Below are 23,946 nucleotides of genomic sequence, written 5' to 3'. Positions count from 1 at the left end.
TTACATTTCAGAAAGGATGACACAACATTGCCTAGCAATCGATACCTTGTTGAGCAACGTCTACAAAGCCTGAAACGGAAATTGAACAAGAACCCATCATTTAAAGGAAAATACCTCACATTCATAACCGACATGATCAGTAAAGGATATGCTGAAAAGGTGCAAGAGGGGCAGCTAGCAATACCAAAGGGAAGAGGTGTGGTATCTGCCACACCATGGGGTATACCACCCACAGAAAAGAAAGTTACAAGTATTTTTAGATTGTGGAGCATCCTTTGGTGGAAAGGCACTGAATGCAGAATTGCTGAAAGGGCCCGACTTAACCAACAGTCTCATAGATGTGCTCAACAGGTTCCGCCAGGAACCACTAGGACTGATGGCAGATATCACTGCCATGTTCCACCAAGTGAAGGTCTCCAATAGCCATGCTGACTTCCTGAGGTTCCTCTGGTGGCCAAAGGGAGACGTGGACCATAGAATGACCGTTCAACTCTTTGGGGCAACATCGTCCCCAAACTGCACAAGCTATGCTCTTAGGAGATCAGCCAAGGACAACAAAAAGCACTTTAGGCCAGAGGTAACTGATACAATACTACACAACTTCTACGTAGACGACCTGCTCAAATCGATACCCACTGTACAGGAGGCAGTACAGCTCATGGCTGACGTCCCAGCCGTCTGCCAAAAAGGAGGATTTCATCTTTTAAAATGGGCCACAAACAGCAGGGAAGTGTTGACTCTCATTCCTGTTGAAGAAAGAGCCAAAGAGATGATGGATCTCGATCTTGACAAAGACCAACTCCCCACAGAAAGGGCCTTAGGTTTACAATGGTGTACAGAGAGTGACAACTTCACCTTTAATGTACAGCCAAAATCACAGCCACTTACCAGAAGAGAAATGTTGTCAATGGTCTGTTCAATCTACGACCCCCTCGGCTTCTTAACTCCCTTCACACTGACAGCAAAGTTCTTGCTGCAGGAGCTCTGTAAGAGGAACCTAGGCTGGGATGAGGAAGTACCCCTCAGCATCCGTGAGCAATGGACGAAGTGGACAGCTGGCTTGAGTCAAATCTCTGAATTCAAAGTGCAACGCTGCTTCAAGGATAAAGGATTTGGACAAATGATGCATGCACAGTTACATAATCTTGCTGAGGCAAGTGACCACAGCTATGGAACAGTAAATTACATGAGACTTGTGAATACCAACAACAATGTCCATGTCACCTTTGTCATGGGAAAAGAGCGGGTAACGCCTATCAAAGGAATGACCATCCCAAGGCTAGAACTTGCTGCTGCAGTTTTAGCTGTAAAAGTGAACAAGCTGCTGAGATCCAGCTTACAGCTGCACCTAGATCAATCAATGTTCTGGACAGACAGCCAATCCGTACTAATGTACATAGCCAATGAGCACTCAAGATATAAAACATTTGTGGCAAATAGAGTTGCAACAATAAGAGACGCCACCAAGTTATCCTTGTGGAACTACATTCATTCAAGATCCAACCCTGCGGATGATGCAACAAGAGATCAAAATGCAAACAAATTCATAAACAACAGGCGATGGCTCAGTGGTCCGGACATTCTATGGAAAGGGAAAGAAGAACAACAAAAATGCCTTGTCAACTTTAAAGAAACCATTCCAATCTCACAGGATGACCCTGAGGTAAAAAGAACACATACAGTGAATACGATCTGCACAAAGGAAGAAAACGCAACACAGAAACGGATGACACATTTTTCTGAATGGACAAAACTCCAAATTGCAGTTGCATGGTACCTGAAACTCAAGGAAAGTTTAAAAACAGTGGTGCTTAAAAGGAAACTGAGTGAAAATAAAATGATCACAAGAAGTAAAATAAAGGACTTACCTGACGTTACACTGGGTGGACAGCAAATAAGACTTTAAGACCTAAAGAGAGCTGAAATGGCCATTGTTCATTACACTCAACTTCAGTTCTTTCCGAGTGAAATGGAAATGCTCACCACAAAGACTCCTGAGGTGAAGAAAAAAAGTGTCCTGTACAAGCTTGACCCACAGGTGAAGGATGGCCTACTCAGAGTAGGAGGCAGGAGACAGAGGCAGAGTAAAACGACCATAGGAGAAGAAAGAAAATTTCCAGCCATAATCCCCAAACACTCACACCTATCTACACTAATCCTGCAGCATGTTCACAAGACCACAGGTCATGGTGGGAGGAATCCTATGCTTTCTGAACTCCGCAAAAAATATTGGATAGTAAATGCAAATTCAGCAGCCAGAAAGATTCTCACCAAATGTGTTGTGTGCAGGTGACACAGAGCCAGAGTTGAAGAGCAAAAGATGTCCGACTTACCACAGGAAAGACTACTGCCTGACTTACCCCCATTCACCAACACCAGTGTGGACTACTTTGGTCCTCTTGAAATTAAGCGAGGAAGAGCAGTAGTGAAAAGATGGGGCGTAATATTCACATGCATGACCAGCAGAGCTGTTGATATTGAAGTCGCCAACAGTTGAAGTAGCCAACTCCTTGGACACAAGTTCCTGTATCAATGCTCTCAGACACTTCATCTCTAGGAGAGGACAAGTGAAGCGCCTGCGTTCAGACAACGGCACCAACTTTGTTGGTGCGAAGAGAGAACTGCAAAAGGCATTCTCTGCAGTAAAACAGGACCAGATACAAAAGAACACTCCGAGAACAGGGCATAGAGTGGACGTTTAACCCACCAGGCGCATCACACCACGGAGGCATATGGGAAAGGATGATCAGATCAATAAGACAAGTCCTCTGTTCTGTCTTGAAAGAGCAAACCGTAGATGACGAGGGGCTTCAGACAATCCTATGTGAAGTAGAGGCAATTTTAAACAGTCACCCTTTAACAACTGTCACTTCTGACCCTCAAGACTTACGTCCACTCACACCGAATGATCTCCTGTTACTCAAAGCAGAGCCAACTCTCCCACCAGGCCTATTTGAGAAAAGCGACTAGTACACCAGACGCCGCTGGAGGCAGATTCAATACTTGGCCAAACTTTTTTGGAGACGCTGGATGCTTGAATACTTTCCACTGCTCCAAGAGCGCCAAAAGTGGAACAACAAAAGGAGAAACTTTCAGTGTGGCGATGTTGTGTTGGTGGTGTATCTAACTGCACCAAGAGGCTCCTGGAATCTGGGCAGGATAATTGAAGTTTTTCCCGATCTAAAAGGACTTGTGCGTTCTGTGAAAATCAAGACCCAGAACAACATCCTAGCAAGGCCAAACACGATGTCTGATGTTAGAATGTGATGAAGATACCTAGAAAATGAAGATGACAATGGTCTGGTATTATTTAGTCTTTATATTTATACCTGATATGAAAGTAATGAGTTTCAAAGCTCCTATTCTGATTTGATTAGTAATTGTTTTGATTTCCAAATACAATTAGGGGCCGGTTATGTAGGAGCCATTTTAGCCACTTATTTATTTGTTTAACTTTGATTATAATGCATGCCTCTCCTGTATTTCTTTCTTGAGATTTTGTGCCCTCTGCAGGTCAAAAGGCCATAAATAGGAAAGACACCGGGAAGGTGTGGAACACTGGGTTTTTTGTGGATCTTAATTTTTTGGTTTATTGCAAGCAATACAAGCGTCAAGGATTCCCTCAGTCGTCACCGAGTGACAGGAAAAACTCAGGACCAATCAGTCACTACAGATTGTATAACTATTGTATGGTTTACGATTTATAAACTGTTAGGCCTAATAGCTGTACTGTCCAACCCACCGTAGAGGATGTTTCAGTCCAACAGCACCACCTGCTGGTTGAGAATGCATGTGTTGCTCGGAGGTTAACCGAGTTCCGTTTAGCATCATTTCAAAGAATGAGGCTAATTCCTCCTATTATTTAGTAGGCCTATCTGTATTATTTAACGGTCTGTAAAAAAAATTCCTGAATAAAGGTAATGAAACTACAGAGGAGGGTCTCACAATTTCTTAATGAGTATAAACAAGATTCCTAAATCTCAGGTTGTGACATTGTGACTCATAAAATGAATGAATATCATATTTTAACTCAAACAAAACTACATCTAGAAGACAAACTAAACAAAATAAAACATCAACGGAACACCTAAAATATACTTTTTTATTTTTACGTTCTTTGTGGCCCTCTTATGTAATTACCTCATCTGAGAATGAGATAAACAGGAAGAGGGGGAAGGAGAGAAAAAGAAAATAGTAAATAGCCTCTTAAGTTTTAACGACATCAATATGACCTAAGATCAGAAATATCTATTTAGTCTCCAGTGGACAGTTTGATCACAGTTCATTCATCTCCGCAATGATGGTTTAATAATCAAGAGATTTAATCAAGTAATTCATATTGACAAGACACACAACAAAGAAAAGCCATCATTCCACAGCTTTTCAGCCCACTCACCAGGTTGTTGAGCTACGGGTTCTTCTAAAGATGTCTAGATATGGTGACGGCATGTCTGAATCACGAGGTTGTTTTGAATTCTTCCCCGTTCCAGATTTCATGTCCTATTGGAGCTGGGTGGGGACACATGCCTCCCCAGGAAAATATCTCCATACTAGTACCTGCAGCAACCCCCAGTGAATCTTGCAGTTGATAAAATCATACTCACTGATTCGATTTGATTTGTAAATGTTTACTCGGTATCTGCCTTCTGATAGTCTATCGTCCACAAGATTAAATGCCAACCCCTCCTTCTGTTCCAACAAGACTGTGATACAGTACTTACTCACTAATCGTTCTGACCGGAGATAACATTGCTCTGGGATATGCTTGCTATTACTGCACCCTTAGCGCCCTGAAAGGCAACACACTTAGGGTTCCACCTTGGTGCTCAACTCCAACCGTACCCCCTCACACTACGCACTTCTCCACCCTGAACACTGTCTGACTAAACAGTCATTCATTTGTCTCAAAGCGCTTATGTCACTGAATACCCGGCATTATTTGAGGAACAGAAAGAGATTGTGTCATGCGCCCTCGGGAACCTTGGTAGCACTGAAGGAATGCTGAAGGGTCATGCCAGAAATTGCAGGGTGAGGCCCAAATAAAGTTGTCTGGTCATGTAAACTACCTGCTACAGCTCCTACTGGAATACATTTCTGCTGGGCAAATTCATTAAAATATCAATATGAGAGGCAGGTACTAATTTAAAAAGAAATAGTCTCACAATATAATGAAGTACAATTTATTAAGAACAATTACAATTAACGTAAAGTATCAGTATTAACAATAATATATGTATAATAATAATAATAATAATAATAATAATAATAATAATAATAATATACTGTATTAGACCAATATAGCCTATTTAATAAATAGGCCTGCAGTGAAAAGTGCAAAAGTAGCCTTAATCCATAGACGCTGGATCTGAAAGAATGGGCATTGTTCAAGCATTATTGTATTGAGATTAATTGATAGGGATGTATGTACAGTATGTTTGATGATTTAGTGGAATGAAGGCCGTTCAGCCAGTTGGAGGGCTTAGATAAGAGTTTCTCTCCCCATCTAACTTCAGACGTTAACTGTAAGAAAGTTACAGACCGGAAAAGGCGTTTCGGTTGACAGGAATACCGGTAAATTCAGGATCCTCTCCCACCATTGCCCAGTGAGTCTCTATTTGGGGAGTGAGTGACCCTCCCTGTTTGACTCAGCACAACTGTGCAGGCGGGGTTTTCTCCGTTTGCCAAGAATTCAGAAAAAGTCTCTTACCCTCTCAAAAAGTTTTAAACTGATGGTCGCACTAACGCTTGGAATTGAAAGAGTTCCAATAACGTGTCAGCCGCAACGCGTCACCTTTAACGGTAAGTGAAGCAAACAAAATAACCTTTCTAGATCAGATCAGCTGTTCGGGCTGGCCTTCCCCTCAAACTTTTGAGTGGGAAATGTGTTCATTTATTTAGATCTTTAGACAGATTACATCGACTCCCTGTGGTGGAGGAGAAGGAAGAGGAGGAGTGAGTCTGGCTGGCTCCTGGTACCAAACAGCCCGGAGCTGCCTCTTAAAACCACAGCAGCGATTTGCTTAGCAGTCACATAAAACACGATCAATTTAAAAGTGTGGGTAAAGGTTATCTTATATAATCTATTAATTCTTAAGAAAAATGATTTGATTTATGAATGTAAATTATTTTCCTATTCTCCTAAACCAGCTTCTCTGACCATTAACCGACCATAACTTTTACATGACATTTACATTGTTGCTATAGAAACGACCGCTGGTATGAATTCACTGACGCTAATTAATTTGCGTTGAAAGAATATATCCTCCCTCTTCTCCTCTTTCCTCCCCCCTCTGCTCCTCTCCTCATTTCCTCTCACCTCCCTACTGACCTAATCTCTCCTATTTTCCTTTCTCTCCTCTTTCCACTTCGCTCCCTGCTCTCCGCTCCCCCCTTCTCTCCTCATGTACTCTCCTCTTCTCCTGACTCCTTTCCTCTCCTCATCTCCCAAATCCCATCTGTTTTTGTCCGTGCATGATGTGTGTGTGCACGTGTGAGTGCCGTTAGTGGGACTTCAGGCGGTCTTTGAACATCTCATATACCTTTTGATCTCCCTCCTTCCCCGACCTGGTCCACCTACCTCTGTTCTGTCCCCAGCGCGCTCTCTCTCTCTCTCTCTCTGTCTCTGTCTCTGTCTCTGTCTCTCTGTCTGTGTCTCAGACTCCAGTACCGATGGCCGCCAGGGCTAAATGGGGGGCGGCGAAGGATCTGGTGGCCAGCAGCGGTCCAGACGCCGACACCCAGCTGGACGCCAACCTGGAGGATGCCGACCCAGAGCTCTGCATCCGACTGCTCCAGGTAACCTCCCCACCAACCCCCCTCCTTCCCCTTCTTTCATTTGAAACTATAGCGGAAAAAGAGTGAATGCTTGATTTTCCATTCTGTCAAAAATACACCTGCTCCTCTTTCTGTTTCCATGAGAGTGGCGTGGGGTGTGCAATCAAATGTCCCAATGGGACTCAACTCTTTAACCAGACATTCAAGAGGCTAAATGAGTGCAGATCTTCACACACACCCCAACACCCACACACATACACATACTTCATATGTAAACCGCTTTGGGTACCTAGAAAAGCACTATATAAATGCAATATAAATGCAATAAATTATTAATATAACGCTTTTTCCACAAGTTACTTAATTTCAACCCTATTATTCCTGGGCAGTGGTGTATATGCTGAGGAAATATATATTGAGAGATCACTATTTGTAAAGTACGTTTGTGTCTAGGATGCTCTCAAAAAGGCCCGGCCATGTCCTGTGAATCATTGTAAAACAGCTTCCCGGAGATCTATTTAATTTCGCTGGCATAGTTCCAGTGAATCCATTTACATGCTGTCACCACATCCTGGCACAGACAAATGGCTGTCTTCTCCATTCACCTCTTGCCAGAGACTGTCCTTCATGTTTCTCGCTTGGTCTTTAATGGCATCATGAAAACATTGGCGCATACCTCTTTATCTTGAGATGACTTCTGCACTGTGTTCAGCACACTCCAGCAGGAAGCCATAGAAGAAGGGCGCTTATTTCCTATCTATTCATTATTCTATGGGCCATAAGTATTGTTTTAACCCAGCAAGACTTGGAGACACAACACTGCAGACGAGACAATGTCATGTATCCTACAATGCCTTCTATCACCAGCAGCTCAGCTTTCTCAGAAATACCATCAATAACTCGTGAAATGTCAGGTATGAAGGTATGAATGATTTTAAACGATCACAGGCTTTCTCTCCTGGCTGGAATAAAACTTCCTTTGAAGATATATTGACTTTGTTATGCCGATTCCTCTTCCTTTGTTATTAGACATTTTGTGAACTATTCGATTACTGTTTTGTTGTCAACAAAGTCTTTACTAATGACCACGCGCATTTCCAAAAGACCAAAGTGCTATATTTCCCTTATTTTAATTCACATGTCATCGCATTTCATTGGAACAAGGAAGTAATGTTGCCAAATTATATTGGCAACGGATGTTTTAGTGGCGGTGGCATTAGAGGCGGTTACAATGGTTCAATCAAAGTGCCAGGAAAAATCCCTTTAAATCTGACCTCTTAAAACCAGAAGCAGAACCAGGCTCAGTGACCTTTCAACCTTTGACCTGTGCAGGTCCCGACGGTGACCAACTACTCAGGACTACTGAGGCGCCTGCAGTCCAGCACCACGGCCTGGAAGGTGCAGTTCCTGGAGCTCCGGGGGCTGGACCTGCTGCTGGAGGCCTTGGAGCGCGTGTCCGGGCGGGGGTGCCTGCACATCACCGACGCCCTGCTCCAGCTGAAGTGCGTGGCTTGCGTGCGCGCCGTCATGAATTCCAAGACTGGCCTCGACTTCATGCTGGACAACCAGGGATACGTTCGGACGCTAGCCCAGGGTGAGGGGGTCACCGCCTGGGGTGGAAGATATCAAATATAGGATATATTTGTGTTGTGTATTATCAGCCAATGATCTTTGTAGCAGGTACTTTGCTTGAAAGAAGCAGAATATGTTTTGTTCTTCTCCTGGTCTGTCTGTTGGTGTCTGTCTGCCTGTCTCTCCGTCTCCCTGACCTGTCTGTCTATCTCACCTGCTGTGTCAATGTGTCTCTCTGTCAGCTCTGGACACGTCTAACATGATGGTGAAGATGGAGGTGTTTAGGCTGCTGTCGTGCATCACCCTGTATAGACTCAGTGGACACCAGCAGACCATCGATGCCCTGGAGCACTACAAGGTGACTCACTGCCTTACTGTCTCAATGTGTCGTACTGCTCTTCACTTCTGGCAGATGTTCATTCCATTAAAACAATGTGAGGGGAAGCACATGCATAACATTAGACCCAGCTGGTTGTGGGGTCTGGACCCTGGTGGTGGTTGGGTCTCTAGTCCCTGTGGTTGTCGGGTCTAGAACTTTGTGGATGTGGTGTCTAGACCTATGTGATTGTTGGATCTAGACCCTGATAGTTGTGGGGTCTAGACCCACAGGTTTAACAACAACAACAACTACCTCATGAAACTTGTAGTGACATGTTTCAGAAACTCAATGAACTAAATCTGCAGATGCAAGGCAGCAGCACACACCTTCCACAACAGGCAGATAAAATCACATATTTCACAAGAAAACTAGAGATGTGGGAGCAGCGGATGAAAGAGGGGAATATAGACTCATTTGAGAACCTGAAATCATTCATCGAAGTCAACAAGCTCCAGAACACATTGATCCCATGTATGAAAACTCATATGTCTGCCCTACAAAAGCATTTCCAGAGGTATTTCACAGTGCAGGATCCTGCAAAATATGATGCAGGATCCTGAAAAAATATGGCGCACGCAGGGATCAGAGACCCCTTCAGTGCATCACCAACTGCTGACTTTAGCACTACAGAAAAGAAACAGTTCATGGATATTACATCTGATTCAGCAATGAGGCTGCAGTTTAAGTCCAAGACATTGGCTGCATTTTGGATTGGAGAAGAAAAGGACTACCCACTGCTAGGCAGGAGAGCTCTGGCCACACTCCTTCCTTTTGCCACAACTTACTTGTGTGAGATAGGTTTTTCTGCAGTTGCCTCGATTAAGACAAAATACAGATCAAACTGGACATTGAAAATTAGATTAGAGTGGCATTCTCACAGCTGCAGCCCCGATTTGAGAAGATCTGCAGAAAAAAGCAAGCCCACACCAGTCACTGAAAAGAAAATACACTGAAAACGAGTGTAATGCTTGCAAAGAAAATGTTCATGTTTTTGTTCATTTTCAGGGAGTTGGTAAACTTATCAGTTTTGTGCAGAGGCAATTTTGAGAAAAGCTGTTGAATGTTGAATTTAGTAGGGCTGGCCCCTGAAAGTCGATGATTCGAATCATCAGCAGGGAAACCCCACCTGCGGTGTTTCCCGCAGTTTTCCTTTATTTATTTATTTCTTTTTTAATTTATTTTTCGTCAGTGAGTGGTGTGCATTAATAAAACTAAAAATAGATGCACAGGAATAATATTTATATGGATAATAATTATATATTTTAGAAGGACTGATGAGGCACGACGTGTGCTGAAATGGATACAAATTGAAACCAGAACGGTTGGTGTACGGACGGTGGTGGTTTTACTATAGCAAATATTATCATAGCCTATAACCATGTCTCAGAAGACGTCAAAAGTGTGGTGACATTTATAAATAGGCCTACATATAAACAAACAATACAATAAATATGAATTTCACTCTGAAGAGACAGCTGGTGCCGGTTAGGAGCGTTACTTTGTGTATTTTCAAAGAGTTTTTATTTGATCTCAGTAAAAGACCCAACCTATAGTGCAGACGTGTCAGACCATATGCATGAATCGACACACTTATTGTGACTTTTTATTATTCTTCTGCAGCGGCAGTTGGTGTTGAAAATAAATTGCAAACTGTGCGTACTGATGCCACCGTAGGCTTAATATTCACCATTTGCATCATAGCTCTAATGATAATAAAGATAAGCTTTATTTAGACACTGTCCATGTCACTGTGGCGATTGATTCATTGTAACTTTGTTTGCTAGACAGAATCTCGCAGACGGAAGCGGCTGTCTCCCCTTACATTATTGCTACATTTTCTCTAGGAACGCAGTCAGTGTGGCGACACAGCGCTGTGTATTCTTTCGGGCTTCTTTCTAGGCTCCTGCCCATAATGCAATCAGATCGTGAACATGGGGCTCATAGAGTGGATTATCCACTAGCCTATACATGAGCCCCGTGTTCATTATCTGACCGCATTATGGGCAGCAGCCTAATTAAAACCCAACAGGAATAAGTTGGCTACAATTCCGACAAGTTTGATTGACAGAAAACTGTTCAGGTGAGAACGTAATGAGCGCAACGCGCAATCATATATAAAAGGCCTATAGCCTACCAAAACAGAGTGTTAATAGAAAGAATACTCATTTTCTTAAACCTCCAAAAGACCTGCCCCGCACGGCCTCCGAATAGTCGAATCTCTGGACCGAAAAGGCAGATCTGATTAGACTCAGATGCATACTGCAGTGGGACTTTTAATGCTTCACTCTAAAGGTGACTTGTTCCTATTTCAATTCTTCATTTAGATGTCACACACTGAAGTTGTAGTTCTGTCGTAATTACAGACATATAGGATATATATATATATATATATATATATATATATATATATATATATATATATATATATATATAGGATTATATAGGAGTGTGCAAGCAAAGGATGTGTCTGAGAGTGTGTTTATGGGTTCGACATATTTTTAATCTGCTAAAGGGGGGCCCTGCAGAAAAAGTTTGGGAACCACTGGTCTAGACCATTGACCATTGGTTGTAGGGTTGAGATCCTGGTGGTTGTGGGTCTAGACCATTGACCATTGGTTGTAGGGTTGAGATCCTGGTGGTTGTTGGGTCTAGACCCTGGTGATTGTTGGGTCTAGACCATTGACCATTGGTTGTAGGGTTGAGATCCTGGTGGTTGTTGGTCTAGACCCTGGTGGTTGTTGGGTCTAGACCATTGTGGTTGTAGGGTTGAGATCCTGCTGGTTGTGGGCCTAGACCCTGGTAGTTGTTGGTTTTGACCCCAGCTTGTGTCTCCCTCCCAGAGCCTGAAGAAGCAGCAGTATCGGTTCAGCGTGATCATGAACGAGCTCCACGCCACGGACAACGTGGACTACTTGGTGACCCTCATGGGCATGGTGAATACGCTGCTTCACGGCCAGGACGACCTCCGCAAGAGAGACAAGCTGCGCAAGGAGTTCATAGGTCACTATCAATATTATTGATCACAATGGATGTAGCCCATACTCAGCAATGGTTGATAGGGGATGGACGGATAGATAGAGATAGTATATGGATCGATAGATGGATGGAAGAAAGAAAGGAAGAATACTTTATGAATCCCAAAGGAAATTCAAGTTTTTCCAATAGCATACCAATTCACAGTGAAGAGAAAAACTCCAGTAAATAGAATAAGATTAAAAAAAACAAGGTTAAAAGTTAGCAGGAGTACAAACTGTCAACCGTTGCATTGTGCAATTGTTGTTATAGTCTACAGTCTACGAGTTTAGTATTATCTACAATGTACTATCTTTTACGTTGTTGTTACTTCTCTTCCAGGTCTGCAGCTGCTTGACCTACTGCCCAGACTAAGGTACAGAACACGCCCAACTGGACCAGAAAAATGAGACCCCTGCAGATAAGTTGTCTGTCTGTCACTGTTTAACCTCATTCTAACTGTGTATCTTTCTCTTTGTCTGCCTATCCCATTATCTGTCCGTCTTTGCTATTGTCTGTCTGTCTGTCTGTCTGTCTGTCTGTCTGTCTGTCACTCTGCCTGCCTGTGTCCCCTGCAGGGATATGGATGACATGAATCTGAACCACCAGTGCGAAACATTTGAGAACTCGCTGGCAGAGGATGAGGATGACATGATGGAGATGTATGGTGGCATCGACATGAGCAGCCACCAAGACGTCTTCACCAGCCTGTTTACCAGAGTATGCTCTTCCTCTTCCTCCTCATCCTCCCCCTATCACCTCTCCATCACTCTGTCACCTCTAAATCATCTCTCATCATTCTGTCTCCTCTATCATTTCACCGTCATTCTGTCTCCTTTTCCATCATCTCTTGATCATTCTGTCTCTCCTCTATCTTCTTTCCATCATTTTGTCTCTCCTCGATCATCTCTCCCTTAATCTGTCTCACCTTCATCATCTCTCCATGCGTTGTGTTTGTCTCCCTCTGCTGGTGGCAGGTGAGCAGCACCCCGGCATCGCTCCACCTGCTGTTGGTCCTTCAGGCTCTGCTGCTGGTGTCTCCAGACAGGACAGACGTGTGGGGGGTCCTGGAGACCCTGGTGGACCGAGCCATGCTGCTGTCCCAGGATGGTAGCGTGCTCTGACTTTCATAGAGACGTTTTTAAGGGGGGGTTCACTTTCTGCCGAACGGTTGTGAGATCGATCCCCTTTGTCCCCATACTCTGCCATGCTTAAGCAAGGTTCCCCTTAACCTCTCCCTGCTCCTTATCGACCGGCATCTGCAGATATGTTCAATGACTGACATGGTAGTTAAATGAGGTGTGTGTGTATGTGTGTGTCTGTGTGTGTGTGTGTGTGTGTGTGTGTGTGTGTGTTTCTGTGTTTCAGATCAGATCCCAGAGGAATCCGCTGAGCAGCTCTTATCTAGGTTCCTTCCCTCCAAGGCCCTGCCTCCCCCTGTCTCCACCAATCAGAGGGTCCCGACCACTGACATGGCGGTCCAGACTTTATTGATGGACAGCCTTTCTGACCAATCCCAACTTTTATCCAAAGCCACTAATGTATCACCTCCTCCACCTCCTCCTCCCCCACCACTTCCTCCGTGTTTAGGAGGTCCTCCTCCTCCTCCTCCTCCCCCACCATTACCTCCGTGTTTAGGAGGTCCTCCTCCTCCTCCTCCTCCTCCTCCCCCACCACTACCTCCGTGTTTAGGAGGTCCTCCTCCTCCTCCTCCTCCTCCTCCCCCACCACTTCCTCCGTGTTTAGGAGGTCCTCCTCCACCTCCTCCACTTCCCCCTGGCATTGGAGGAGGTCCACCTCCTCCTCCACCTCCTCCTCTTCCCTTTGGAGCTCCTCCGCCTCCTCCCCCGCCTCCTGGTGGAATGATTGAAGCCAATGTTTCTCGAGGGCTTGGCAGAGCTTACATTAAGTCCGCCCCCCCTGGACGCTGCCCCACCCAGCGCATGAAGAAACTCAACTGGCAGAAAATGACCATCTTAGGTCAGTGTTTGTGTGTGTGTGTGTGTGTGTGGCATATCTTCCACCAAATGACCCCTGAGTGATCCATCGAGTGATCGTCAATTCGGAATTGTTCCGGGGTTGTGAATGTAAACAATAAGAAAGCCTGGAATTCCCAATAATCATTTAATCGGTTTATCAAACGATTAACCGAATCAAACGATTATTGGGAATGGAAACATTAAAAACCCTGTAACTCCCAAGAAACGATTGATGGGATAGAGTCAGTAATGGTGAACATGTGGTGGTCGGAGGTGCTAACCTTCTCCCTCTCCTCTCTGCGTGACCCCAGAGGGTCACTCCATGTGGACCTCTGCTCCATCCGGACCCCTGGAGCCCAACTACACCAGCATCGAGGAGCTGTTCGCTCTGCCGAAGAGCGACGGCCTGGCTAAAGCCACCGGGCCCCCGGCCAAGCCCAAGGAGGTGCCTTTAACTGGACATGTACCGATACCATTTTTTTTTTTTTTCTGTAAGCCGCATTATATACACTGTGCCGTGGTGAATGTGGGCAGTGCCCGCGTTGATTGGTGCATAGTTGAAATTTCAGTGCATGCGAGAACGCGTACTGGACAAGCCCATACGGCGAAGTCTGTAGATTACATGAAATAGAACACGGCGTATCTCCGCCCCTTTTAGTGGTTGGTTAGCGGCACACGCTCTGTGGCGTCTCCCCCAGAGGTTCTGCTCTAACATAGTAGGACTTCTGGATCACGCATTAGTTGTATGGTACAGTTCTTTTTTGAGACAGGCACAGTCAGTTATACAGAGAAACGCACAAACTATGTACACGCGTTGAGGGAGGGTTCCTCTAAGTTCTTTTAAAGTTTCAAGTTCCGGCCACCTTCTTACGCGACTTGCAATGGAAGTTGAGCATTAGCAATTAGCTTAGCATTTTTTCCAAAAATTCCAATTGGCGCTGTGACCTAATTTCTTAGCTTTCGACACACACATTTTATACAAGTGTTCAGGTGGGTGGCCTCTATGTGCATGGCAAGTTTCTGCTTCCTTCTAAAGCTGACAGAAATTCTCACTGTAAAGCAAAATCTACCTTGACAGACTTTATGGGGCGGCCGTGCCAACGTTTTTGTCTCTGACCGGACATTATAGCGACCCCGAAATAAATTTTGGCACCAAAACTTTTTCGAGACCTGCTTAGAGTGGATATGTGTATATCCCCTAAATTGAAATCTTTTGACCATAGACCGCAGCGATATATAGGCATTACCAATCAGAAATAATAGTATCAGACAAACGCTAAAATAACAATAGGTATCCATAGATACTCTGTGAATACCTTAGTACGGGAGCAGTCGGGACCTTCGTCTAGCTCATCTCAGCCAGAACCAGAAGTGGCTTTGTTGGTTCATTTTATATAGGTAGAGTTGTTTTGTTATTTACATAATGGGTTAATGAAGAATGTTTATTGAAAGAAATGTTATTTTTCGTCTCTTCACAGATTTCTTTCATCGACGGTAAAAAAAATCTGAACCTCAACATCTTTCTGAAGCAATTCCGATGGTAAACAAACGCACTCAAACAAACATTGGGGACGTTTTTTGTAATTTTGTAATTGTAATATCATATGTTTCCCTGAAGATGTTAGCAAAGTGTTTCCATCCATGCTCTGTGGAATCACTTACTAACGTCATTCTGCTTGGTGTTTCGCTGTTGGACTACAGTTCCCATGAGGAGTTTGTGGCAATGATCCAGAGAGGAGACGGCTCCAAGTTTAACGTTGAAACGCTGAAACAGCTGCTAAAACTGCTCCCAGAGAGACACGAGGTGAGTGGGTGGGACTCTAAATACGTAGACTGGGTCTATAGAGTCTACTGTACAGTTGAAGCTGTTGCATGAAAACCTCTCTTTCAGGTGGAGAACCTGCGCTCCTATGAAGGAGAACCAGACAAGCTGGCTGACGTCGACCGCTTTTACCTCCGCCTGCTGGCTGTCCCATGGTACTGCACCCATATACCTTAACTAAATGTGTCCTATTGATTACCTTTACATATCCCAATGCTGGGGACAGACTGCATGATTTAGAAAATAGTATACCATTTTTAAATGAAGGTAGATGATAAACAACTCCACAACAGAAACTCTCGCTATACTCTCTTGACCAAGCGGGAGTTGTTGGTAAACCATGGATGTTAACATAAATGATAATGACATTAATGGTTATAATCTAGTTTTCTTCATGATTTTCTATAGAGAGTTGGAAATGAGTAGTCTCAAGTAGATCTTTATAACCATACAGCACAATACATGATTTTTTTAAAGTGTTGTCATAGTTGACAATAGTAGACAAATATCACAGCTTTAGCCTTTATGATTGACATTAGTAACATGGGTTTTAGGTCATTTGGAGACTCTCAGGTCACTTTCAAGACTTTTTTGGATTGGCTAATGCAATCCGCGCTCAGCAAGTTTGATACCCCGTTGTCCTGAGGGGCAAAATCTAGTCCAAATCGCCTTGATTGTACTGTAACTGCCATTACCGTGTGTGTGTGTGCGTGCGTGCGTGCGTGTGTGTGTGTGTGTGTGTGTACATGTGTGTGTGCAGCTTCACGCTGCGTATAGATTGCATGCTGCTCAGTGAGGAGACCAGCGTTGTGTTGGAGAGTTTGATGCCCAAAGCCCAGCTGGTGGAGCAGGCCTGCAAGAGTCAGTCCCTCTCTGCATGCTAGCGACGTGCTGTTCACATGCTTAGGACACAATGCAAGTTTTTAATTAGCCTTTAATATTTGTAACCCACTGAAGAAGATTCACAATGCATATACCGCCATTCACAAATATTTGTTAATTGTGCTGCGTAAAATGATGATCCACACGACTAATTAATAAATTCTTGTAGATTTTTGTCCAATGTTTGCCGCATCTAATCTGTATAATGCGGCTGCATACTAATGATATGTGATTCACAAACGATTCGTTCAAAAATAACAAATCTTTTGTGCGATCCGGTACGTACAATTCATATATGCAAGTGGTTTCTTCATTTCGTTCAAGGTTTTGTGCATAAAATGTGCATTTTAGTCTAATTAGCCGTGTGTATATCATTTTATGATGCACAATTACCACATTTTGTGATCGGGGTACAGGCATTGTGAATCTTCTGATGTGGGTTACAAATAATAAAGTCCAATAAAAATGTCCATACTACACAACAAGAAATAAAATGAGGTTAAAATGACGTAACAAAACAGAATCACATATACATTTGAGTGTTGGATTAAAATTTCATGAGATTACGCACTACTTTTTTGTGTACACATTTTACTATTAATTTGCTTAATACAACATCTTATGTGTCCTATTGTGTATTATTGTGCGTTGATGTATTCACTGTGTAATGTTCTGTTTTTTTTGTCTCAAGGCCTTAAGAACAGCCCTCGCCTGCCCAGTTTCTGTAAACTTACCCTCGACATCGGTAACTTCCTCAACTATGTAAGCTTCTTCACAACAAACAACAGACCAGATAAGCCTCATTCTGAATGAATGAATGAATGAATGAATTAATCGATCTCTTCCCCCTCCCTCCCCCTCAGGGCAGCCATACAGGGAACGCAGAAGGGTTTAAGATCAGCACTCTGCTCAAGCTGACGGAGACCAAATCCACCGGCTCACGGATCACCCTGCTCCACCACATGATAGAGGTACCCTACTGGACCTACCGAGAATAGGGCGCAGTACAGGAGGCTACTGAGACCCAACCGGTCTCAGTAGCCTCCCTCCTTGTCCACTAGTTTAGACTGAACCCTGTTGGTCTGGTTTGATCCGGTTTTCTTTTTGACCTACAGGAGGCTGAGAACAACCATCCGGACCTGCTGAAGTTACCAGAGGACCTGGATATTTGTGACAAGGCCGCTGGGTAGGAGACTGAATCGGCCTCTCGGAAAAATTCAACTTTGAAATGGGCAATCAAAGAATTTGGAATTCAAATTCAGATGTAACTTTAACATTTGTCATTTCAAATTCTAAAAGCTTTATTGGTAGAAGGTGCCCGCTGATGGTTTGAGCTGTGTGTGTGTTCCAGGGTGCACCTGGAGTCTATCCAGTCGGAGGCCGCCACCCTCATCAGGTTCCTGGAGAACACGCAGAAGAAGGTTGAGGCTTCCTCTGCTGAGGACCTGAAGGAGAACTACCTCTCGGCCATCAAGGTACCGACGGCAGCGCTCTCTTTCTCTGTGGTTATGTTAAGGGTCTGTATTAAGGGTGTGGTTATGTTGAGGGTCTGTATTAAGGGTGTGGTTATGGTGAGGGTCTGTATTAAGGGTGTGGTTATGTTGAGGGTCTGTATTAAGGGTGTGGTTATGTTGAGGGTCTGTATTAAGGGTGTTATGTTGAGGGTCTGTATTAAGGGTGTGGTTATGTTGAGGGTCTGTATTAAGGGTGTGGTTATGTTGAGGGTCTGTATTAAGGGTGTTATGTTGAGGGTCTGTATTAAGCGTGTGGTTATGGTGGGTCTGTATTAAGGGTGTGGTTATAGAGGGTCTGTATTAAGGGTGTGGTTATGGAGGGTCTGTATTAAGGGTGTGGTTATAGAGGGTCTGTATTAAGCGTGTGGTTATGTTGAGGGTCTGTATTAAGGGTGTGGTTATGGAGGGTCTGTATTAAGGGTGTGGTTATGTTGAGGGTCTGTATTAAGGGTGTGGTTACAGAGGGTCTGTATTAAGCGTGTGGTTATGGTGGGTCTGTATTAAGGGTGTGGTTATGGAGGGTCTGTATTAAGGGTGTGGTTATGTTGAGGGTCTGTATTAAGGGTGTGGTTATAGAGGGTCTGTATTAAGCGTGTGGTTATGGAGGGTCTGTATTAAGGGTGTTATGTTGAGGGTCTGTATTAAGGGTGTGGTTATGGTGGGTCTGTATTAAGGGTGTGGTTATGTTAAGGGTCTGTATTAAGGGTGTTATGTTGAGGGTCTGTATTAAGGGTGTGGTTATAGAGGGTCTGTATTAAGCGTGTGGTTATGGTGGGTCTGTATTAAGGGTGTGGTTATGTTGGGCCTCACTAGTCCTCTGTGGTTTCAGGACAACCTGGCCGGCTGCAAGAAGCTACAGGAGATGTTCACGTCCATCGAGGAAGAGAAGAGGACGCTGGCAGTGTATCTCTGTGAAGACCCCTCCAGGCTGGACCTGCAGGACGTCTTCCACACCCTCAAAGCCTTCAGAGCACTCTTCATCAAAGCCTACAAGGTGACTTAGTCTACAGACCATCAGAGAGCTAATTAAAAACTCTACAGCCAATGAGAGTTAATGAAATATTCTATAGCCAATCAGAAAGGTAACTCAACTCTCTCAAGCCAATCTGAAAGATGAATTCTATGTTTATTTTTGAATTTCTATATATGCCATATATGTTTATAGACGTGTGCCTGTATATATATATATATATATATATATACATTATTCTATACATTTTTTAAATATATCAATGTTTTCTATCCCCTCAGGAGAACCAGAGCCGCAGGGAGCAGGCTGTGAAGGTGGAGCGGCGGCGCAAGCAGCAGGAGGAGGAGGAGAGCAAACGACCCAAAGGGGAGAACGGAAAGCGCTGTGAGTGTTAACAATGGTCATGGTCCTTATTACAGTGCACTACTATTTATTAGTATGCATCCATCCATTCATTTATTCATCCACCTCTCCCTCATCCATGCGCTGTATGGTATGGATGTAGTATGTACTGATGGTGCAGTGTTGCCATAGTACCAATGCAGTAGAGGCCTGTGTTCCCCGTTCTGCAGTGAGGAAGACTGTGGCGGTACAGGACGAAGGCTGCATCATAGACAACCTGCTGGCGGACATCAGGAAAGGCTTCTGTCTCAAGAAGACCAGGTCCCGCCCCGACGCAGACGCACTCCCCCCTGACTCAAACACGCTGGCCCCTGACTCAGACACACTGGCCCCTGACTCAAACACGCTGGCCCCTGACTCAGACACACTGGCCCCTGACTCAAACACGCTGGCCCCTGACTCAAACACGCTGACCTCTGACGCAGACACACTGCCCCCTGCTGGCCCCACCGAGGACAGCGGGCAGCCTGGTAAGACCTGCTGCTGGTGATAATAAATAATAATAATAATAATTGATCCGTTTTTTATAGCGCTTTTCTAAATACACAAAGAAGCTTTACAAATAAGAAAGGAATGCATAATACACAATAAAGTATAAATAAATAAAGTGTGTAGTATTATTAGTGGTGGTCGTTGTCACACTGGTATTATTAGTGGTGGTCGTAGTCACACTGGTATTATTAGTGGTGGTCGTAGTCACACTAGTATTATTAGTGGTGGCATTAGTGTCTATGGTCCTAACATCTGCAAGAGGAGTCATCTGGTGCCCAAACAGAACCTCATACCTCCACGTCCTCCACAACTTGTAGAACCGCCACATCTTCCAGGAGCTCCAGAACCGGGAGGACTCCCAGAACCACAACAATCTGCTCCCAACACAAACGAGGACCGGCTCTACGGATCCACGGTGGTCCTCAGTTTCTCTGACCTCCCTGTTCTCGATTGTTCTTCCCCGTCTCCGCCCGCCACCCCCACCCTCACAGCGGACCCCAGACCCCTGATCACATCCTCTCCTGACTGGCGGGTCAGGGAGGGAGGCGCGGAGCGTCCAAACATCACCAACACCACGCTGGAGGGGGCGGAAGAGGAGGGGGAGGGGTCCGGTCTGGAGACCCCAGTACCCAGCGGAGGGGGGTCAGAGAGCGGCCCCGAGCCAAGCAGAGAAACGGGTGAGATCCGGGGCCTGTTTAAGTATAGAGGGCCGGGTGTCCGAGTGGGAACGGTTGTTATCTTTAATGTGGTCCGGTGGTTTGGTGTACTGCTGCATCTCTGACTGGATCGGTGTGCTTCTCTGAAACCACAGTTTCGACTTCTGCGGTGCCAGAGGGTAGGTCCACACACGGCAAAGCCAAAAGCATCTGCACTCAACAGTGAGGTGGGTCCCCGTCTGACTCCTGTCTCTTGTAGTCCCTGACTCTTCTGTCTTGCTGTGTGTCCGCTATCATTCTGTTGGGATGTGAAGTGACCAACAACCCGTCCGCTTATGTTTTGACTTTTTCTCTCCTTTCTCTCACCAGTTGATCTTAAAAAAAAAAGACCCACTGTCCCCAAAAGACCCCACCCTCCCATACTACACCCACTGTCCCCACAAGACCCCACCCTCCTTATACTACACCCACTGTCCCCACAAGACCCCACCCTCCCATACTACACCCACTGTCCCCACAAGACCCCACCCTCCTTATACTACACCCACTGTCCCCACAAGACCCCACCCTCCTTATACTACACCCACTGTCCCCACAAGATCCCACCCTCCCATACTACACCCACTGTCCCCACAAGACCCCACCCTCCTTATACTACACCCACTGTCCCCACAAGATCCCACCCTCCCATACTACACCCACTGTCCCCACAAGACCCCACCCTCCCCTACTACACCCACTGTCCCCAAAAGACCCCACCCTCCCCATACTACACCCACTGTCCCCAAGACCAAACACTCCTGTCACAAGATCCTACAAACCCAAAGACCCCACTCACCCCCCCTGTATTTTGGACCCACACAAGAACCTGATTGTTATTGGTGATCAATGTCATGATTTTAAACTCCAATATGAAATTGGAAATAAAGTGTCAATAGAGAACTGACAGCACAAGAGAGAAACTATTTTTTTCAAATTGTCAAAATTATTTTACTATATTTATGAACATATATATATATATATAGCCTATATATCATTTTATGTTAATTTCTGATTTATTTTTGGCGGGCTGTGATGTAGAACCTTCCATGTGATTAATGTTTTTTAAAAGTGTATAATAAACGTATAAATGAACCCTGGTGTATGATAGTCATCTTTATCAGTATAATCCTATCAAAGAAATGTATGGATATGGATAGTCATATAACATAGTCATATGTGCACTGCAATATGCAGTAAATATAGTCACAGGTCATTAAGGGTCTTCAGGGATGAGTATAGTTTGTATTTGAATAACTAATGCATTTCTGCCTACCCTGCACTCTTTTCAGTTGTATTTTTAGAAACTAGTTCAATCAGTTGCTAAAATAAATTGATTCACCGATGATATTTCAAATTCACTAGTATTTCAAGTTAATGGTTGAGAGGAAGGGAAACATTTTCCAGGCTGCAGCGCTTATGTCATCAGCCTGAAGCGTTCTCTAACTGGAAATCACAGCCTTGGTTCCTTCTGATGGTCACAAACACAGCATTAACCTGCACTGAACACCCTCCATGATGTCCACAAACACGACATTAACCTCTCCAGAAGGCCTTTGTGACGTCACCGATGCACCATTAACCTGCAGAGAAAACCTTTCTTATGGTCACAAACACAACATTAACCCCCAGGGAGAAGTTACTTCTGATGGTCACAAACAGCATTAACCTCCGGAGAAGGCCTACGTGAAGTCACCAAGACCGCGTTAACCCCCAGAGCAGACCGGCCGTGAGCCTGAGGGGATGGAAGCCATCTTGGTGCTGTTGTTGACACAGATGCCATCGTCTGGGGTAATGGGATGAAAGGAGAGGTGCGGAGGAGAGAGAAGAGGGGGAGAGGAGAGGTATGGAGGGAGGGAGGTTTGACCAGAGAAGAGAGAAGCAAGGAAGAAAGTCGAGGAGGAAAGAGGACATAAATGAAAGGAGAGAGGAGGGGGGAGAGAAGGGGTAGGAAAGGAGAAGAGAAAATAAGAGAAGAGGATTGGAGAGCTGGTAATGGTTTTATTAAACTTGGACTACTCTATGACATTTCTATGACCCACAAGTCAAGGGCCCTTCCCGGAGACAGGTCTGAGCTAGGACCTTGCAGACACCATGGTGCAGGGCGGGGGCAAGAGAGGGGAGGACTGACCCTAACCACCTGCTGTGAGTAGTTGAAGAAGTGTTTCTCTGGCTCGCCTTGAGGTGGATATTTTACTGTCCTACTGCCGGGAGCTGACCTCTGACCTCACTCTTCTATACACAGGTAAACTAATTTCTCTCACCTGTTGACATCATATTCAGGGGCAGTACCGAGTGAAAGGCCGGTGATCTTGTAGTGATGATGTCTCTCCTCCTTCATCCCTCCATTCTGTCTCTCCACCATTCTGTCTTTATTATCTCTTTCCATCATTCTTTCTCTCCTCTATCATCTCTCCATCATTTTATCATCTCCTATATCATCTCTCCATCATTCTGTCCCTCCTCTATAATCTCAATCAACCTGTCTCTCCTCTATCATCCCTCCATCATTCTGTCTCTCCTCTTTAATCTCCCTCATTCTGTCTCTTTATAATCTCCATCATTCTGTCTCCTCTATCATCCCTCCATCTGTTATTGTTCCTTTATCTTGTTACTGACCTGCTTTAGTTAAAGGGATATTTAATTTTCTTCCTGTTTAACAAGTAATTGTTAATTGTTAAGATTTGCTTAATTAATCATCAATTATTCCACATAATGAAAGCTATGTTTCATTTCAACACATATCTTTTTCACCATTCAGGAAATTACCTGTTGGATTTTGATGAATTCACTGTGAAATAAATAGCAAAAAAATTATATAGTTATTATATAGCACAGTCCCTTTGCCCCAAACAGGTTTGGAACCAGTGATGTATATAACATTGAGATTAATGCATATTTATAATAGTAGCTTTCATTATTATGACTGATTTGCCCATAATTACAGACTTTAATACTCTGTTCATGCTGTCTGGAGTGACACAGGAAGTTTGATGGTTGCTTGGTTACGGGCAGAATAAAAGCTGTTATTTTGAGCGTCCGGAAATAGAAGTTTGTGATTGAATGGATGATTGAATGTGTTTGCTGTCCCTTGGGCAGTTACATGATGTAACAGTTGTCTCTGAATCCCTCACAGACGCCAGGAATAGCCAACATTGATCTACCAACAACTGAGTTCGATCAATTGATAAATAATAAAATAACACAGTAACACTTGTTGAAAACGAGGGAATTGTTGATGGAATTTCTAAATGTGGCTAAGATAAGTAACAAGTTAGAAGTTATCAGATATTAATAACTGATTTTTTTGACCTCTACACCAATCAATCAGAGTGGAGATAGAGCCTGCAGGTCGTGATGTCTGAGGGGACGATAGTGAAGGAAGGATGGCTTCATAAACGAGGTTAACAACTCTTTGTGTGTATGTGCCTGTGTTTGTTTGTGTCTGATGGT

General features: G+C 44.3%; 1 protein-coding gene across 6 annotated transcripts; it reads left to right on the top strand.

Annotated features, from left to right (window-relative positions):
* The first annotated feature begins 5,484 nt into the window (after window positions 1-5,484).
* LOC307088216 (inverted formin-2-like) lies at window positions 5,485-21,571 on the top strand. Of its 6 annotated transcripts, none has more exons than XM_079754038.1 (24): window positions 5,485-5,799; window positions 6,658-6,795; window positions 8,107-8,368; window positions 8,589-8,704; window positions 11,566-11,725; window positions 12,080-12,113; window positions 12,316-12,457; window positions 12,715-12,847; window positions 13,106-13,717; window positions 14,028-14,161; window positions 15,195-15,256; window positions 15,418-15,520; window positions 15,608-15,693; window positions 16,299-16,399; window positions 17,112-17,182; window positions 17,284-17,391; window positions 17,536-17,606; window positions 17,772-17,895; window positions 18,764-18,928; window positions 19,186-19,288; window positions 19,477-19,776; window positions 20,116-20,475; window positions 20,610-20,681; window positions 20,824-21,571. In XM_079754038.1, the coding sequence occupies exons 2-23, from the start codon at window positions 6,670-6,672 to the stop codon at window positions 20,678-20,680; spliced, it is 3,444 nt and encodes a 1,147-aa protein (XP_079610164.1). In that variant the 5' UTR covers window positions 5,485-5,799; window positions 6,658-6,669; the 3' UTR covers window position 20,681; window positions 20,824-21,571. The 6 variants fall into 6 exon arrangements, with proteins under 6 accessions (XP_079610164.1, XP_079610162.1, XP_079610163.1 ...); XM_079754036.1 differs by having other exon boundaries at window positions 6,595-6,795; XM_079754037.1 differs by having other exon boundaries at window positions 6,505-6,795.
* The last annotated feature ends 2,375 nt before the right edge of the window (window positions 21,572-23,946 follow it).

This window comes from Pollachius pollachius, assembly GCF_949987615.1.
Source record: "Pollachius pollachius genome assembly, chromosome: 16".
Classification (NCBI taxonomy): domain Eukaryota; kingdom Metazoa; phylum Chordata; class Actinopteri; order Gadiformes; family Gadidae; genus Pollachius; species Pollachius pollachius.
Note: the sequence above shows the minus strand (reverse complement) of the source record. Positions and strands in the feature narration are given on the sequence as shown.

What these genes read in the sequence shown, in the direction of transcription:
- LOC307088216 (XM_079754038.1), top strand. Translation starts at nt 6,670, where the DNA reads ATGGCCGCCAGGGCTAAATGGGGGGCGGCGAAGGATCTGGTGGCCAGC. An exon ending in ACTACCTCTCGGCCATCAAG is followed by an intron (nt 17,896 to 18,763) that starts GTACCGACGGCA and finishes CTGTGGTTTCAG; the next exon opens with GACAACCTGGCCGGCTGCAA. An exon ending in AGGGGAGAACGGAAAGCGCT is followed by an intron (nt 19,289 to 19,476) that starts GTGAGTGTTAAC and finishes CCCGTTCTGCAG; the next exon opens with TGAGGAAGACTGTGGCGGTA.